The sequence below is a fragment of the Dreissena polymorpha genome, chromosome 9, assembly GCF_020536995.1.
Source record: "Dreissena polymorpha isolate Duluth1 chromosome 9, UMN_Dpol_1.0, whole genome shotgun sequence".
Classification (NCBI taxonomy): domain Eukaryota; kingdom Metazoa; phylum Mollusca; class Bivalvia; order Myida; family Dreissenidae; genus Dreissena; species Dreissena polymorpha.
The window spans coordinates 92,723,983-92,744,202 of NC_068363.1; the positions used below are offsets into that span (position 1 = coordinate 92,723,983).

At 34.9% G+C, this 20,220-nt stretch overlaps 1 protein-coding gene across 5 annotated transcripts in view; it reads right to left on the minus strand.

Annotated features, from left to right (window-relative positions):
• Window positions 1–1,462: 1,462 nt before the first annotated feature.
• The window catches only part of LOC127846756 (uncharacterized), a 32,997-nt gene continuing 14,239 nt past the window's right edge, over window positions 1,463–20,220 (minus strand). For 4 of the 5 annotated variants that reach the window (XM_052378277.1, XM_052378276.1, XM_052378275.1 and 1 more), the window contains exons 6-8: window positions 18,245–18,301; window positions 11,004–11,044; window positions 1,463–3,628 (exon numbers count right to left, since the gene is read on the minus strand). In XM_052378277.1, coding sequence (XP_052234237.1) covers window positions 3,609–3,628; window positions 11,004–11,044; window positions 18,245–18,301 — 118 coding nt within the window. In that variant the 3' untranslated portion in view covers window positions 1,463–3,608. The remainder of the gene's footprint in view (window positions 3,629–11,003; window positions 11,045–18,244; window positions 18,302–20,220) is intronic. The other variant, XR_008033644.1, reaches the window with a different exon arrangement.

Consider the following 20,220-nt stretch of genomic DNA (forward strand, 5'->3'; position numbering starts at 1 on the left):
ACGTCATTGAATTGTACAAACATATGACGTCAATTTCATTCATAAATATTTTGCAAATGACGTCACTTTCATTGAAAACAGCAATTGTAGAAACTTTATGACGTCACGTTTATTGATGTTACTAAAAAGCTGACATGTTATAAATGTTTTCTGAATTACGTTTCCTAACAAATAACATTCTTTATTTAATGCTTTCCGGTGGTTTATAGAGAAATATCAGTGAATTAAAACTGATAATTTCACTGTTTCAAACAGTGAAAATTATCAGTGAGAATTATCGATAATTTTCATTGTTTACTGTGAAATGACGTCATTTTTTTGACGAAATGACGTCATTATCCCAGCAAAATTCGTTAGTTAAACTCTTGAACAATGTATATAAACTGTGAAAAATGCATTAAATAAAAAGAAAATTTGTTGGATTCGGTGGATTATCGACTTTAATTCACTCGTGATCATAGAAAACATATATTTTCACTTGTGGCTGCGCCACTCGTGAAAATATTATTTTCTATGATCACTCGTGAATTAAAATCGATAATCCACCGGATCCAACAAATATCCTCTATTTGTAGGCGTGGTTATGCCACTTATCACCAAATATAGTTTGTTGTTTCATTACATTTATATACATGCTACATTTATTACATTTCTTTTAGTGCAATATTTTCTTTATTTTTTCGGAACTATTTTCGAAACAAGAAGCTCCGCCCATAAGTTATTGCAGAATAACCCACGCTTGATTTCCTTCTTTGTGTATAGAAAACAAGTCGCGTGCTGTGTTAGAATATTAATTAATTATTATTGAAAATACTAAATTCATTATAACGCAGAATTCCATAAAAGTGGAAAGTTCTGTCCCTCATTTGCCTGAGGGGCCTGCAAAGGCTACTCTTAATATCTTTACTCACAACACTGCTTAAAAGAGGCAAAAATTGACAGCTGAATATTGAAGTATATTGGGTGGACGTCGTCATTGTCAAAACAAATGAAATGTACACTTCCGGGGTAGAAATACATGAAAGTAAAGGCGTTAACACAATATTTTGTTGTGTTCATAGACGAGTACCTCGGCTTTAAAAAGTATGTTTCAATGGAGAGTCTCGACCATTAATTTTTACCATATAACAGTAAGAGGTGTAGGTTCCATTGTGCACTGCAGGCACATGTCTATAAAATAGTTCAATAGATGAACAAAAATTATGAAATGTATTTCGATGTAAATCACTGCGGGGAATCACGTGATCACAAAAGTACATCGTACGCACAAAATGGCGGAAAAAGCTCTCGCTTAATGATGAAAATCAAGGTAGTATCATATTTTATAATATCTAAATTAATGATAACTATGCGCAAAGTACCCGCTTAGTCTCCTTAATATGTACTCTGGTAATTGTCGTTTTTCTTAGATTTCTGTAGTTTTCTCCAACATTCAGACACAATAAACTATTAAAATTGTACATCGTCTGAACATACTTTATTTTGACGCGTTTGCTATTCAAGATGACAAACAAACAAATAAATACAACAGTTTTTGCTTTCTAACATGCTTAGAATATTTCGTACAAGGTTTTCCACGTTGTTTAAGCTTTTTTAGATCTGTGGCGAGGAATTTGGATTACGAGGACTGATTCCAGCCACTACAGCAGTACATAAAAAGGTCCTCGTTACCAGTAGCTTCCCACATATTTGAGTTCCCAGCATAGCCTAAGGTAATTTACTGAATCACATCAGCACAAATTATCTATGTTAGTCTAACAACAATAACTGAGAGTACTGTTTAAAACCAGTTGTTACAAACAATGAGACTATTATTATAGTACATACTTTTAATCACGTTATTAATAAACATTTATATTTATTATACAAAATTAAGCAATAACATTAGCATTTAACTGACTTACATAAAATATATTGTCTGTTTTTAATTCTTTAAAAAGTACAGATGAAAATCACTTTCTCAATAATGTAAACATTACAATTTCCCAACTGACATCTGAAAATAGCCTGAAATTAAGAAAAGTTGCATCCATTTCATGGGCAATGAACAAATACAAATGATTAGTTGTGTGTAACCACAAGCACATAAAACAAGTTGTAACCTCCTTAATAGAAAAAGTGTCCGTGGCAATTCATGGCTAGTGTAACCTTGCACATAATAGTAACAATGGCTTGTCATCAAGTGAGCCACGTTTTGGAAGAATGGGACAAAAAGCATGTGCGTAACTTGCAATCCCAGAATATCTCTGCAGTCCAAACAGGCTTATCACGGATGGCACTTTCTGAAGTTTTTTTTTATTAAAGAAGTCTCTAGTAAAAATCCAGATTGGAGAAAAGTGTCGTCCCTGATATACCTATGCACACTGCACAGGCTAATCTGGGATGACACTTTACACACATGCACACTGCACAGGCTAATCTGGGATGACACTTTACACACATGCACACTGCACAGGCTAATCTGGGATGACACTTTACACACATGCACACTGCACAGGCTAATCTGGGATGACACTTTACACACATGCACACAGCACAGGCTAATCTGGGATGACACTTTACACACATGCATTAAACTCAATTTGCCCAGCCCAGAGTAAGGCTCCAGTGTAATGTTAGCCTTGATTTACCAGAAGCCTTCAAGTTAAAAGTGCCTGGCTCAAGTGTTATGTTAGCCTTGATTCACCAGAAGCCTTCAAGTTAAAAGTGCCTGGCTCAAGTGTTATGTTAGCCTTGATTCACCAGAAGCCTTCAAGTTAAAAGTGCCTGGCTCAAGTGTTATGTTAGCCTTGATTCACTAGAAGCCTTCAAGTTAAAAGTGCCTGGCTCAAGTGTTATGTTAGCCTTGATTCACCAGAAGCCTTCATGTTAAAAGGGCCTGGCTCAAGTGTTATGTTAGCCTTGATTCACCAGAAGCCTTAAGTTAAAAGTGCCTGGCTCAAGTGTTATGTTAGCCTTGATTCACCAGAAGCCATCAAGTTAAAAGTGCCTGGCTCAAGTGTTATGTTAGCCTTGATTCACCAGAAGCCTTCATGTTAAAAGGGCCTGGCTCAAATGTTATGTTAGCCTTGATTCACCAGAAGCCTTCAAGTTAAAAGTGCCTGGCTCAAGTGTTATGTTAGCCTTGATTCACCAGAAGCCTTCATGTTAAAAGGGCCTGGCTCAAATGTTATGTTAGCCTTGATTCACCAGAAGCCTTCAAGTTAAAAGTGCCTGGCTCAAGTGTTATGTTAGCCTTGATTCACCAGAAGCCTTCATGTTAAAAGGGCCTGGCTCAAATGTTATGTAAGCCTTGATTCACCGGAGCCTTTATGTTAACCAAGCTTCTAAAAAAAAGACCTTGGCAAACATTGTAGACCCAGATGAGACGCCGCATGATGCGGCATCTCATCAGGGTCTGCACTGTTTGCTTAAAGGAATTTCTGTAAGAAATATTCTAAATATAGAAATAAATATACTAGACATCCATAGTTTTGGAAATAAATTGATCCAATTTAGAAGGATAGGAGAGTCCACTAGGCTTAAATGGGTTAAAAGTGCCTGGTCCATGATGATCCATTTTCTTTGAGAAGAATTATCCCACAATCTTCGCTTTCATCCATGAACTTCTATCTCATAAAATCTGATTCTGAAATACACAATGAAAAGACAAAAACACATAAAATATAGCTAAATGTCAGTGTACATGACCATGTAAAATTGCAGTTTTGCAACATTATCAATTTATTTTAAACACTGAAATATTAACCAAGATATAAACAACTACAATATGATGACATGGAATAACCCTGACAAAATATTTTTTTCTTTTTATTCCAATGAATGAACATGTATTTCAATGTACAAATGATTTATATGACAATAGAAATAACAAGAGCTGTCAGAGGACAGCGTGTTCGACTATTCGAGTGCTTGACAGTATAACATAAGCAATCATGGGGAAATTATTCATATTCAAAAATTTAATAGACGATCTTTCAAAAATAAAAAAAGGAAAAAAAAAATTGGGGGGTAGGGGGATGAGAGGGGGTATAATGTGGTGTGTGGTAATTTACAAGATGTTTACAAAAAAAAAAATATTTTGGGGGGGGGGGAGGGAGGGATTCTGGGTAGGGGCGTGGGGTATTGTTTGGGTGGAATCCATTGTGGTATTCAGGTAAGTGTTGTATTGTCAAAGTAATTATAAAATGTGATCATAAATAAAGAAGTTATGGCAATTTAAGCAAATGTTCAATTATCTAAGTGTAAAAGGGGCCATAATTATGTAAAAATGCTTATAGGTTGGGATCATGTTGGTAAACAAGAATGCAACATATAAAAGCAATATGTCAAAGGATATAGGAAATATTTGGGGTAGTACGCAAACTTTAACATAGTTTTACCAATAATATGCATATTCTAAGAATAAAAGGGGCAATAATTATGACAAAATGCTTGATAGAGTTGTCTGCTCTTGTTATAGGTTGGGATGATGTTGGTAAACAAGTATGCAAAATATGAAAGCAAAATGTCAAGGGACAATGAAAATAAATGGGGTAGTACGAAAACTTTATCATTTGCTGCATATTCTAAGTGGAAAAGGGGCCATAATTATGACAAAATGCTTGATAGTTGTCTGCTCTTGTTTATAGGTTGGGGTCATGTTGGTAAACAAGTATGCAAAATATGAAAGCAATATGTCAAGGGACAATGAAAATATTTGGGGTAGTACGCAAACTTTGACATTTGCACTCTAACGCTAACGCTTACGGGAACGCCGATGCCGGGGTGAGTAGGATAGCTCCACTATATATATTTCATATCGTCACCTTAGTGTAAAACAGTGATAAGTCCATATTTCAAAATTTTACAGGAGAGTAAAAAAACTGATTGTTATAAAAGATTGAGCTTTGATTTTAACACTGTTAACATTTTTATACAGTTTTTAAACTAAAAATATATTAGATAAAATGTATTTCAGTATATTGCTACCAAGTAATATTATATTTGATGAATTTGCACATAACTTCATTTGACACTGAGATATTTTTAGTGCGATACTGTAACAAGTGCACTTATTACTATATTGCACTGGACATTCTTTGTGCAATAACTGAATAAGGTAAGTTATTATGGTTTAAAATCAAACAATTTACTGAATTTCTTGCAAAATTAAGAATAAAATGTTTAAGGATATTGAAAACAAAATAATGTTTACACCAATTTTGATGTAGGAAGCAAAATTATGAGCACAGGGGTTCTGCCATGCATTGCATTATGAATCTTTTTAAGATGAAATGATTTTTTTTCTTTCATTTTTAAAGAAACATCTTGCATATTAATGAAAAAAACACATGCATTGTTTGATAATTTATTAATCAGCTTTAAACAATAATATGTCACTGGTTAACAACATTCATCGAAATTTAATTTGTAAACTTCAGAAAAATAATTTCATTGGAACAGGCACAAATTGAGGAGAATGACAACATCACCATACGTTGATACAGTATACTTCGGCTAATATTATTCAATGTGAGTTAAATACAATTTGTCAAATGTGAATGACAAAAAATGTTAACCAATTAGACAAACAAGACATCTTTTACTACATGGCTTTTCTTCTATATTGATGAATCGTTACAATTTCATAGCTTCACCTAGGCTGAAGTTGACAGTACTATCATCTTGAATTTTACTGTCACACTCCCAGTATATAAGTATTGATATATAAAAAGGCTACTGATAAGCCCTCATACACTTTTATTAAAACTGGAGAATTTTGTTGCACTTTTTAACTTTAAGTAGATAAAAGTTCAAGTTTTCTTCTTAAATTTTGTTGCAAAATACCATGATATCTTACAAAACACTACAGGAAAAAATATCCAGTATAAATTTGATCATTATTGTAGCTGAGAGTAATAACAACAGTAACAATTTGGTTATCACTCACAGGGCAAATCTTTGTAGAATGCATCAATAGACTGTTTTATTTAGCCTGAGGAATGGTCTGCTTGAAACCAGGCCTGAAAGTCCTTTTAGGCAAGGCAATTGCAAATATTGTGAGCGGCAATATCCTTAAGAAGTACAAATGTATTTCCAAGCTAAGTAAAGAAACAGGGATTTCGAGAAAAGTACTAGACAGGCCACTGCAAAGGCATTGATGGCTATTCCATAGAGAAGAAAGGTCATGGAAAGAGAAAGAATCAAAAAGGAGGTGATCAACTTCATGGAGCGACACGAGTTCTGTGCTGAAAACCCAAATGCCAAGGTATCAAAATCGTTTTTTTGTTGCCTGCATCCTGACTATATACTTTTGACAAAGCTGATAACCTGAAATACATGTTCATGCAGCAAACATAAAAATTTCGCTATGAAATTTAAAAGCATTCGCTCTGTAGGAATTGATATTTCACCAAACCCAGAAACGGTTAGCAAGAAAGTATCTGAACAGGACATGACAGATATGCTAACCAATAAAATACAGGATGACACAGAAGTCGAGTTTGAGGAATTGAAACGTGTAGAAGTAGATGGGAAGAAGAAAATGAAAAAAGTTAAATCCAAGAACACAAAAGAAGAGTATAATCAAACATACACAACTGCAGTTCCGATATTTCTTACAGCATGTTTCTAGGGTGAAGACGCAATATACTGCCATAAGAAATCTAAAAGCCAACTTGCCAAGAAATGAAATATTGATCCATATGGATTTTGCAGAAAATTTCACATGCAGCAACGCCAACAGATTTCAAAGCGCTTATTGGAACAGCACAGGAGTTACACTGCACCCGGTAGTTGCTTACTATAAAGAAGAAGAAGAGCTGAAACACAAGAATTTGATTTTTGTTTCTGATGTCACAAACCATAATTCCACAGTTGTGGTCACGATCTTGAAAAAAAACTAGTCCCTGACATGAAAGCATGACTGCGTTTTATAATGGAACTGAGTATGAAACCACAGCCAAAGAACTCGAGATGAAAAACCTGAATTCTGTTTTGGGAACCATAAAGTTGCATGTATTATTTGCTGCACACAATCAGTTATATACCGCCAAGGTCTCATGTTACTGCGAAGCCTGTTCAAAAGGCGGAAACTGTGGACACTGGAAAATAGACACGTACCAGAAAAACACAATGTAAGTAACGAAGACAGCCTACGCGACTGTTCACTTAAACGGAAGTTGATAGATCATGAAGGAAATGTCGATGAAAACAGAAAAAAGTACAGAAGCTAAACATACCTAAAATGTGCGCAGACAGAAATGGCTCTTCACATATCGCAGATGAAAATGTGTCGCCCAAAGTCTCAGATAAAAATGAATCCCCATTGATCAAACCAGTCAAAGACCAGTGCTCCAGCTAGGTCTAAATTGAAGGGTGCCCCGCCCTGCCCCTCCGATACTCCGCCCTGCCCTTCCAAGGGGCCCCCCTCCCCCTGCCCTTTATTTTTTTTTTTTTTTTTTTACATTAAATTATGATAATTACCGGTAATGAATCTCTTTTTACATTGTTATTGATTTACTCTTCATTGTAGACATTGAATGTTTTAATAATAATGGGAATAATATATTCTAACAATTATTAAAAACATATAAATGAACATGCAGCAGCAACAGGAAGCATTCCAGAGACACAAGCGCACTTGAAAGTGCACATTTGACAAAATACTGTGCGTTGAAAGTGCCCTTTTGACAAAAAGCCCCCCCCCCTGCCCTTTTCAAATCCTAGCTGGAGCACTGAAGACGCATACTACGTAAATTTGGATGATGTCGTCTACCCAGGGAAACTTCTCAACGTTGATGATGACAAACAGGAGGCGACAGTTTTATTCATGGAGGAAACTCAAGGAAAAGGAGATTTGAAACTGTTTAAGTGGCCTTTATGAGATGACGTACAAGGCGTTGAATTCGAACAGTTTGTACGTGAAATCCAAGAGCCAACTGCTTGCAACAAAAGCAAAAGGCAGTTTAAACTTGAAGATTCCCATTACACGTTTTTTGACACCACTTTCAATAAGCAAAAGCAAAAGGCAGTTTATGTAGTTTGTTTTGTGAATATTGATTATTTTGACAAGTGTCAGGTATGTGGACTCGAAAATAGTTCTAAGAAGTGCGTATATAAACTACATGTACTGTAGAACTCATAAATGTTATATTTATTAAATGTGAACGTTTTAATCATAATGTTTGTTATTTGAAAATGTAAACGTAGTTGACTTAGTTGTAATTGCATGTTGTCTATCGGAACGAAATAGACTTGTCAAGCTCGTTAAATGGGCCGTCCAACAGATTTTGGCATGTATTGAAGCTTGTAATTAAATGCTTTATATTGATAAATTTAAACATTTGAACTAAAAATCTCCTGTAAGAAAACAATAATACAATTTAAAAAACGGAAAAAAAGTAAACCTCAACAGGGCTCAAACCACTGACCCCTGGAGTCCTGGAGTAAAAAGCCTCCCATCTAGACCACTTGACCATCCACGCTAATGTTTTGAGCGGATGTATTTTATAGCTATATAAACAATCCTCGTAGTTTCCCAAAATATCGTTTCGCGTCGATACGATGCTTTATCTGTTGGACTTTAAGAGTTCTTTAAATCTATGTTTTTCCATGTACATGTGTATTTAAAGATTTTTCAAGTTAAGCCATTAGATTTTTATCATTTTTTTATAAAACATGTGTATCAATGAAACGAATTAGGCATGCTTATAAAGATTCTTTGAATTGTACGTATGCACGTTTGATGGTCAGGTACGTTAAAAATACAAAGGTTGTAAACATACTTGATTTTGGCTGAGGTATTATTTTTTCCTTTAAAAAAAATATTAATGATGTTTTGTAAAAATGTTTGTTTGAATTTGATTATAAACGGACATTGTTCAAATGTCATGTATATAATCCTTTAAATGAACAGCATGATTTAACAAACAGCCCTTTTTAAAACGTGTTAAGTCATTTAAAAAAATGATGACACAAATTCAAATGATTCACAAAAAATGAAATAACAGTCAGGAATCTGTTTAGCACAAATTACCACATATAATGATAAATGATAATTGAATCTGTGCGAGTTGATTTAAATGTATTGATGTGTTAAAATGAATATAACGTTCCTGACATTAGAATATCAGTGTGTCAATGATTATGCAAATATTATGAAAATTGGATATTTCTAGATGACCCCGTTGTTATTTTATGTACAGTTTGGTGTTCAAGTTGATTTTAATAAAGTTTATGGTTCAATTGCTTTGTTTTAATTTTCCAACATTTCTCTATGAGTTAATGTCCCTTTAACTTGGATTCAATGCATAGTTTCTAGCGATGATATCATCATTTGGCCTTGATATATTACACTTATCACTATATTACACCAAATAACTTTGCTGGAAATCAATCTTATTTTGGTGCAATAAGTGAACAAGTGCACTTGTGACTTTCTTTCACAATGCAAAGCAGTTAAAATGAAAATAACATTGGTGAAGTAAGTAGACAAGTGCACTTATTTACTTACTGCACCGAACAGAATTATGTGTGTAAATAATACAGTATGACATTTTCTTAAAAATTACCAATTAAACTGGAATACCATTCTGATATTTATTTAGGACATGTATGACATGATTTTAGATCATTTTATGCAAAAAAGTCATTTTTGAAAAAAATGTCACTTATCACTGTTTTGCGCTAAGGTGACGATATATAATAGTAGAGCTAAAAATATAATAAATCAATATATATTTGCATGAATCTGATTATACACAGATCCGCTAACATATAAATGAAACCATGTATGTCTTATCCCATTTGCTCATGATAATCTTGTAAGATGTTCAAAAGCAAGTAAACCGAAAGCCAATTTGCAATCACTTGTTTCTGTGACATGCTTTGATTGTGTAAATTACTTATCCTTATCAAGGGACAATGAAAATAATTGGGGTAGTACAAAAACTTTAACATTTGCACGTTAACGCTCACGGAAACGCCAATGCCGGGGTGAGTAGGATAGCTCCACTATATATATTTCATATATAATAGTAGAGCTAAAAATGCAGAAGCCATTTAAACAAGAATACAATCTGAGCATGCAATCATAATTCATTGCAAAACGTCTTTTGAATTCAACTGTTACTGCCTACCAAAAATGATGAATATTTGAAAACCTCAATTTTTCAAGATACAGTGCATTGAAGAAATGTGATAAAAGTGAATAACACAACTAAGTCGATTGTAAGTCAAAAAATGTTCTTTAAATAATTATGTGTAACATTGTTAAAAACAAGAGCTGTTAGAAGACAGCGCGCTCGACTATTTAATGTGCTTGACAGTATAACGTAAGCCATCATAGGGAAATTGTTCAAATTCAATAAGGTCAAGGTAATATCGTTTATTACTTTAGAAGTAAAGTCACTGTTGATCAAACCACAAAATTTAAACAAAATATTCAAAGTAACTATGTCAAAAACGGCCATAATTCCGTCAAAATGCCAACCAGAGTTATGCAACGTTTCCTGGGTTCATGTTGGTAAAGAAGTATGCAAAATATAAAAGCAATATGTCAAGGGACATTCATAAAAAAGATTATTCAAATATTGTTTTAGTATTTGTTCACATCCCTAATTATCAACATATCAGGCAGACATATTTTAACTCCGTACCATGTGCATTAAAAAATATATATATTTACAAAAAAGTTTAATAATGTTTGAAAATCAGAGCTTTTTCATTTACATGGCTTATACCCCCACTCCACTTTGTCAGCTGTTGTCAAGGACACAGTCAGCTGTTGTAAGGACACACAAATAAGGATTGTATTTATTATTGAACATAAAAAAGTGAGTAGCACATTTAAACTTCATAGTGAGGGCTGGTTCAAAGTTTTAAATTAAAAGCTAGAGAAGACCGAAAAAAGTTATACATGTATTTAATGCAGACTGAGGTGACTTAAATATACACCTGACCCCCCCCCCCTCCCCCCTTAAAACTCTGTATGCAGGGGTAATGAAGATATTGATGCTTACTTGTAGGGCAATTCCTAGCCTCGTGTTCTGTACTACCGCATCTGCAAATAGAATACATACATTGAAGATGGCTTATCAAAGTGCACTAATTATTGAGAAACCAAAACTAATTAGTACTATAAGAAGAGCTGTCTCCATAGGATGACATATGCCCCCAATAAACGCTTTGATACAAGTTATGAGCATTTTTCGAAACCTAAATGCAGATTTCGAAACCTAAACGCAGAACCTCATTTCAAGGTCAAGTGGGTCAAAATTTGTGTGCATATTAAAAGGTCTTGTCCATATACACATGCATTCCAAATATGAAGGTGATATCTGAAGCGACATAGAAGTTATGAGCTTTTTTTTGAAACCTAAACGCAAAGTGTGACAGACAGACAGACGGACAGACAGATGGATGGACGGACAGTGCTATCACTATATGCCCTCCTTCAGGGCTTCGGGGGAATAAAAATGGAGGCTCAAAAATTTAACTTTCAAGCGTGACTTGATCTAGATCCTGTTTAAATGGCCCATAAATCCTACACATCATCTCTATTATATAAATACATGAGGCAAGATCCATCAATAATATTCAAAAGTCATGGAAGTTTTGGAGCATACACAAAATGATGCTAAAATTTTGACCTTCAATCAAAAACGTACTGTTAAGATGGTGTGATTGGTGCATGCCTTTTGCTCATGATCTCAATGAGCAAAACAGTTAGGCCTAGTTTCATATAAAACAAGTATGCAACATATAAAAGCAATATGTCAAAGGATATAGGAACAAGGGCTGTTTGTAAAACATTCATGTCCCCCATATGGGCTATCCGTTGTAGTGGCAGCCATTGTGTGAATACGTTTTTTGTCACTGTGACCTTGACCTTTGACCTAGTGACCTGAAAATCAATAGGGGTCATCTGCGATTAACGATCAATGTACCTATGAAGTGTCATGATCCTAGGCAAAAGCGTTCTTGAGTTATCATCCGAAAATCATTTTACTATTTCGGGTCACCGTGACCTTGACCTTGTGACCTCAAAATCAAAAGGGGTCATCTGCGAGTCATGATCAATCTACCTGTGAAGTTTCATGATCCTAGGCATATGCGTTCTTGAGTTATCATCCGAAAACCATTTTACTATTTCGGGTCACCGTGACCTTGACCTAGTGACCTCAAAATTAATAGGGGTCATCTGCGAGTCATGATCAATCTACCCATGAAGTTTCATGATCCTAGGCGTATGCATTCTTGAGTTATCATCCGGAAACCATTTTACTATTTCGGGTCACCGTGACCTTGACCTTTGACCTAGTGACCTCAAAATCAATAGGGGTCATCTGTGAGTCATGATCAATCTACCCATGAAGTTTCATGATTCTAGACGTATGCGTTCTTGAGTTATCATTCAAAAACCATTTTACTGTTTCTGGTCACCGTGACCTTGACCTTTGACCTAGTGACCTCAAAATCAATAGGGGTCATCTGCAAGTCATGATCAATGTACCTATGAAGTTTCATGATCCTAGGCCCAAGCGTTCTTGAGTTATCGTCTGACAACCACCTGGTGGACGGACCGACCGACAGACGGACATGAGCAAAGCAATATACCCCTCTTCTTCGACGGGGGGCATAAATATTTGGGGTAGTACACAAACTTTAACATAGATTTATCAATAATATGCATATTCTAAGTATAAAAGGGGCAATGATTATGACAAAATGCTTGATAGAGTTGTCTGCTCTTGTTTATAGGTTGGGGTGATGTTGGTAAACAAGTATGCAAAATATGAAAGCAATATGTCAAGGGACAATGAAAATAAATGAGGTAGTACAAAAACGTTAACATTTGCACGCTAACGGAAACGGAACGCCGACGTGAGTAGGATAGCTCCACTATATATATTTCATATATAATACTCGAGCTAAAAAGACCATTGAAATCCAAAACTCACAAAGCCAAAGGCACCATTTGCAACCGATTAAGCAAATTAATAACAAATAAACACAAAGTGTGACGGAAAGAAGGACATACGGACGGACAGTCCAAGCACTATATGCCCTTCTTCGGGGGCATAAAAAAAGAGCTGTCACCATAGGATGACATGCCACCTATTAAAGCTTTGATAGAAGTTATGAGCATTTATTGAAACCTAAACGCAGATTTCAAAACCTAAACACAGACCCTAAGTTCAAGGTGAAGGTCACAGGGGTAAAAATTTGTGTGCGTATGGAAAGGCCTCAGCATACCAAAACATGAAGGTTATATCTCAAGGGACATAGAAGTTATGAGCATTTTTCAAAACTTAAACCCAGATTTCCAAGCCTAAACGTGGACCATTAGTTCAAGGTCAAGGTAACAATAGTGAAAATTTGTGTGTGTATGGAAAGACTTTGTCCATATACACATGCATACCAAATATGAAGGTTATATCTCAAGGGACATAGAAGTTATGAGCATTTTTCAAAACATAAACGCAGATTTTGAAATCTAAATGCGTACCCTAAGTTCAAGGTCATAGGGGTGAAAATTTGTGTGCGTATGGAAAGGCCTTGTCCATATACACATGCATACCAAATATGAAGGTTATATCTCAAGGGACATAGAAGTTATGAGCATTTTTCGAAACTCAAACACAGATTTCGAAACCTACACGTGGACCCCAAGTTCAAGGTGAAAGTCAGAGGGGATGAAATTTTTTGTGCCTATGGAAAGGCCTTGTCCATATACACATGCATACCAAATATGAAGGTTATATCTCAAGAGACATAGAAGTTATGAGCATTTTTCAAAACCTAAACGCAAAGTGTGACGGAAAGACAGATGGACGGACAGTCCGATCACTATATGCCCCCTTTTCTTCGAAAGGGGGCATAAAAAGACATGTCAAGCATTTAAAATGGTACCTAATCATTTTCAGCATCTACCAGTAAGCAATTAACTCTAGCAAACAGTTGCTTTAAGGCTTCATGTGCTGTCTTTTTCTTAAATTTAAGCGTACCAGGACTATTAAATGCGCGAGTTTTGTAAAGTACAAAACAACAGTTCTATACTGTGTTTCTGGTGTCTGAGTATAAACAGGTTTTATTTTAGGATTTCCGATGGTTTAAAGAAGAATATTGGTGAATTAATTATTTTCCCCATTGTGATCCCCCCCCATGTCAACAAGGGCGATTACTCTGCATTGAATGTTTATAAAAACATACAGATATAAGCTTCCCTTGAACATTTATGTAATATCCCAAAGGGGATTTATGTTGTCCAGAATGGCACAAATACAAAAATAATAATTTGTAAGCATAATTTAAAAAGAAAATTTGTTGGATTTGATAGAATATTGATTTTAATTCACTCGTGACTATAGAAAAAAAATATTTTCACTCGTGCGCCACTCGTAAAATATCATTTTCTATGATCACTCGTTAATTAAAATCTATATTCCAACAAATCCAACACATATCCTCTATTTATTAACCTAGCTGTAATGTGTAGTTATGGCACGATGCAACTTTTTTATTATTAATATTTCTGTAAAAATAGCATCTACAAATTTGGTATGTCTTAACTGAAAGAACGTGCATATTTGCCATATGGCCCTCTATCGATATATAGATTTTCCTCAACATTCCTTATGTTGTAGGTGAATACAGCTTAAAGTTTCACTCATTTCTGTACCCATAGTAAGCTCAATTTTTGACGGTTAAAAATTCCCTGTTAATAATATATCTTCCCAATAATACCCTCTATCCATACACCAAGTTTTATCAACCAAGCCTAAGTACATTTCAAGTCATCGCAGGATTCAGACTATAGTTTGTCCAGATTAAAGTATATCTTTAACCATATTTCCAAAATGTTTTTCCACATACCAAGATTAATCAATGTAGGTTACATTCTTTCTGAATTGATCCATATTCCGACAAACAGACCAACATACAGGCACTCAGAACCAACAGTGGAAAACCTTAAGTCCCCTACAGTAACAATGGTATAAGACTAATAAACCTTTTGGTAATAAAACAAACAAGATGGCCAAAAGTTCTAGTTTGTTAATCTGAGAACCAAAGTAACTTAACCCTTAAAGCGCTGGAGCTGAATTTTAAAGGCCTTTGCAAACAGTTTGGATCCAGATGAGACGCCACAGAACGTGGCGTCTCATCAGGATCCAAACTGTTTGCTATTCTGATAGTATTCTTTGAAAAAAATCGAAGAAAATGCTAATTTTAGAAATTCTGCAGACGACATTTTAGCAGACGACAAATTTCCCAGCATGCAAAGGGTTAAGGTATCTAAGCATCTTTTGTGATGTATTTAAAATAATTGTGTCTTCCAGCCTTGCTTTTTACCATCAACCATTTTGGACAGGGCTGAGGTATCATAAGAACAAATGTTTTGATGCAGAGTTTTAAACTAAATAGGCGAAAACATTTTACTTCCAAATTATAACAAGGTTTCACTACAGTCATAAAGAAAAACTGCCCAACTAACGTGCAGCTGTGTTCTTTTAATGGTCTGAAACCATTTCATTAGACCAACTATTCTGGCTAAGTTTCCTGAGGATTGAACACAAAATGTGACTTCTGGTAACTTCACAAAGTTTTACTATAGCCATGAAAGGACACCATCCATGCTCCAAGGCTGAAATGTTTTCAATGATCTGGAACCATTTGAAAACTTGACCAAATAATCATTTAAGCCTAAGTTCTGGGTAAGTATTTTGAATGCAGCTGAGGAATTATAAGAACAAATGCTTTGATAAAAGTTTCATGCTAATAGGGCAAAAACCTGTGAGTAATGAATACTTAAGTGTTTACAGGAATTACCATAATATTACCACATACAGAGTAAGGATAACTGCCCTGCCTCCCGCCAGACATGTTTATAAACAGACTGTCACCATTTTCAAACTTGGCTGAGATAAATGATTTGAGCAAGTATCATATAGATTAGACATACAGTGTGACTTCTAGAGTATTCACGAGTATCATATAGATTAGACATACAGTGTAACTTCTAGAGCATTCACAAGTATCATATAGATTAGACATACAGTGTGATTTCTAGAGTATTCACAAGTATCATATAGATTAGACATACAGTGTGACTTCTAGAGTATTCACGAGTATCATATTGATTAGACATACAGTGTGACTTTTAGAGTATTCACAAGTATCATATAGATTAGACATACAGTGTGACTTCTAGAGTATTCACAAGTATCATATAGATTAGACATAAAGTGTGACTTCTAGAGTATTCACAAGTATCATATAGATTAGACATACAGTGTGACTTCTAGAGTATTAACAAGTATCATATAGATTAGACATACAGTGTGACTTCTAGAGTATTCACAAGTATCATATAGATTAGACATTCAGTGTGACTTTTAGAGTATTCACAAGTATCATATAGATTAGACATACAGTGTGACTTCTAGAGTATTCACAAGTATCATATAGATTAGACATACAGTGTGACGTCTAGAGTATTCACAAGTATCATATAGATTAGACATACAGTGGGACTTCTAGAGTATTCACAATTATCATATAGATTAGACATACAGTGGGACTTCTAGAGTATTCACAAGTATAATATAGATTAGACATACAGTGGGACTTCTAGAGTATTCACAAGTATCATATAGATTAGACATACAGTGGGACTTCTAAAGTATTCACAAGTATCATATAGATTAGACATACAGTGTGACTTCTAGAGCATTCACAAGTATCATATAGATTAGACATACAGTTTGACTTCTGGAGTATTCACAAGTATCATATAGATTAGACATACAGTGTGACTTCTAGAGTATTCACAAGTATCATATAGATTAGACATACAGTTTGACTTCTAGAGTATTCACAAGTATCATATAGATTTGACATACAGTGTGACTTCCAGAGTATTCACAAGTATCATATAGATTAGACATACAGTTTGACTTCTGGAGTATTCACAAGTATCATATAGATTAGACATACAGTGTGACTTCTAGAGTATTCACAAGTATCATATAGATTAGACATACAGTGTGACTTCTAGAGTATTCACAAGTATCATATAGATTAGACACAACAGCCATATAAGATCAACAGCCTAAAGCCATTCCAAGAAAACTGTTTGGCTCCTCGTGGCCATGTTTTTCAAGGGAACAGAGCCATTTTAAACAACCAAAATATAATCAGAAAAAGAGTTCCAGATAAGTTTCATAAAGATTAGTTTGGGACTTAAGAAATGTTCACATGGATTCACTATAGCAATATAAGAATGTTCACATGGATTCACTATAGCAATATAAGAATGTTCACATGGATTCAGTATAGCAATATAAGAATGTTCACATGGATTCACTATAGCAATATAAGAATGTTCACATGGATTCACTATAGCAATATAAGAATGTTCACATTGATTCACTAAAGCAATATAAGAATGTTTTCATGGATTCACTATAGCAATATAAGAATGTTCACATGGATTTACCAAAGCAATATAAGAAAAACTGCCTTGCCTCTAGACATACATGTTTTTCAATAGACCAGAATTATCTATACAACTATCTTAATTTAACTTAATGACCAAGTTTTTGATCCATGTGACAATTTTCAATCATCGGAAGAAATTTTCCAACCAAGTTTTAAGAAGTTTGGCCAATAAAAGTTACCTCTAGTGAGTTCACAAGATAAATGTTGATGACCAATGATGAATGACAGACCAAAGATGAAATGGGTAATAATGTTTTACTTACCTGACAATATCTTGGTCATAAAGAGTTAACAGAACAATACAGTATTTAACGTTATTACTCTCAGTTTTTGGACACTCTAAATTATCAAACACCCCCATTTTTATCCAAAATAATATTTTTTCGTGACTATATTTTCGGATATGTGGATTTTCGTCCATAATATATGACTCTAAATTTGCGGACAGTTTGTTTTACAATGCTATTTTACCAGAATTTTTCCCTGTTGATCTTATCTGGTGACACTTTAATTATGCGTTTTTATATCCAGATTAAGGATTTACAATCTGGCAGACAAATTTCTTGAGGCAATGGACAATTAAATTTGCGTTATTGGGTAATTAACTATGTATGCCACTTATTGACAATTGTTTCACCCAACAGCTTAATACTTATTGTCTCAAAATTTTGGGACATGAAAAACAAAATAATTATTTTTAAGTGTCCGAAAACTTTTAGTTATTACAGTATTCTTAATTTGTGGTAAACAAAATACTTACCTGTAGCAGGTCTTCTGTTGAGTGCATTCTATGGCTGTGTGTCCTGTTCCACCACATCTAAAACAAAGCACTTTGCTTGTACTGGCGGAAACAATGTGGCAATGTGTATATGAAAATTTAGGAGTACTTTTTCTTGGTTCTAAGTCTATCATCATTTCTTAAGTAAGGACAGGTTTGTGTTGATTGGCAATGATTTTTGTTGTTAGTTGTGTGTGTGTACTTTGGAAACAGCCGAAAAAATCAACTTTTGTACACAATTGAACTATCTGTCATTAAACAATTACACTATTTTATTTTATTACTAAATTTTATTACAATAGGAGATGTTAGTAAAACATGTATGCATCCATGACTGGCAGCAAAGTTGTACCCATGACTTGACCTTTGATCTCCTGATTTGAAAATCATCAATGATATGCTTGGTCAAGAATAACGAGATACCGCTCATAATGCACATCAAAAAGCAAATGAGCCGTGCTTTGTGAAAAGGGGGTTAAATGCATGCCCATAAAGTGTTATACCAGATCCGCACAGGCTTATCTGGGACAACACTTTCCGCCTTGACTGGATTTATGCTAAGAAGAGACTTTCTTTAAACGAAAAATATCATAAATGCGGAATGTGTCGTCCCTGATTAGCCAGTGCAGATTGCACAGGTTAATCTGGGACAAAACTTTACATGCATTAAACCCCATTTCACAGAGCATGGCCCCAATGTTTTACACTTTTACTGACTCCATGCAGGGGCAGGAGAGGATTTAACATACAATTTAAATGAACCAGATGACATGAGTGAACATTCTTCACATTCTAGATATCAATTTCTGTAGGAGTTGTCACACTAGTCAATTTCTTAATTTTTATTATAAATTTAATGTCAAATGGTAACCAGGGACGACACTTTCCAACTCAAGTGGAAAAAGAGACTATCTTTAAACAAAAAATACTATAAAAGCAGGACTGGATACTATGGGTGGACACTTTAGCACATGCGGGATACTATGGGTGGACACTTTACAGGGGACAAAAATATTGCTAAACTGCACTCGTCCTGCAGGACGAGTGCATTACAATTCTTCACTCGCCCTGCAAACACATGCTCTTGTCCTTCAAATATGTGTGAAATAAAGATTGCAAATGGCTGATATGACTAATAAAGTTTCCTATATCACTGCTAAAATGCTGCATACTAAGTTATTCCTGTCAGCTGATCACAAAAGAAATGGTTTAAAACTGTACTTCGAGGTAAACTTATTCTTTAAAAATCAATACATACAATGAATGAAGTCGTATGGTTCCCTGTCAACATGGACGCGCAACGTTTACACCAAAAACCTATATTGACTCGGGACACAGTCTCGCATAACAACGCGCACCTGCTGTATGAAATTTGCAATAACAATTTCCGGTTGATTCTCGTTCTACTTTCGGAATAGATATGCTTTAAGAAAATGATTTTATTTAATGAAAAAAAGTCTTGCTGTTCAGAAAACACATATTTTAACATCAGTTTTTTCACTTGTCCGGAGGACGAGAGCTTTAGGGAAATTCACTCGTCCTTTCAAGATTTCACTCGTCAATACGAGCGGACGAGTAGAATTTTTGTCCCCATGCTTTAGCACATGCGTGAAGGCCGTTTTTTTTCAAGAGCACGGCTATTATGTTTATTTCAAAGCGTCTGTGAACATGAACTATTGACCACAAAATTGATAGACTTTGGTGTCTTCCTTTCCTACCAAGTAAGAGTCATATTAAGGGGTCCTCTTTATATCCTGCATAAAAGAATGATCTATGGACCAACTAACACTCGGGGACTGACGGATGTCAAGCAATATACCGGTACCTCTGCTTCTGGTGAGGGGAAAATAATTGAGCCGAGTTCTGAGAAAACTGAACATAATGCACGTTTATACAGTGTCGTCCCAGATTAGCCTGTGCAGTCTGCACAGGCTAATCAGGGACGACACTTTCGGCTT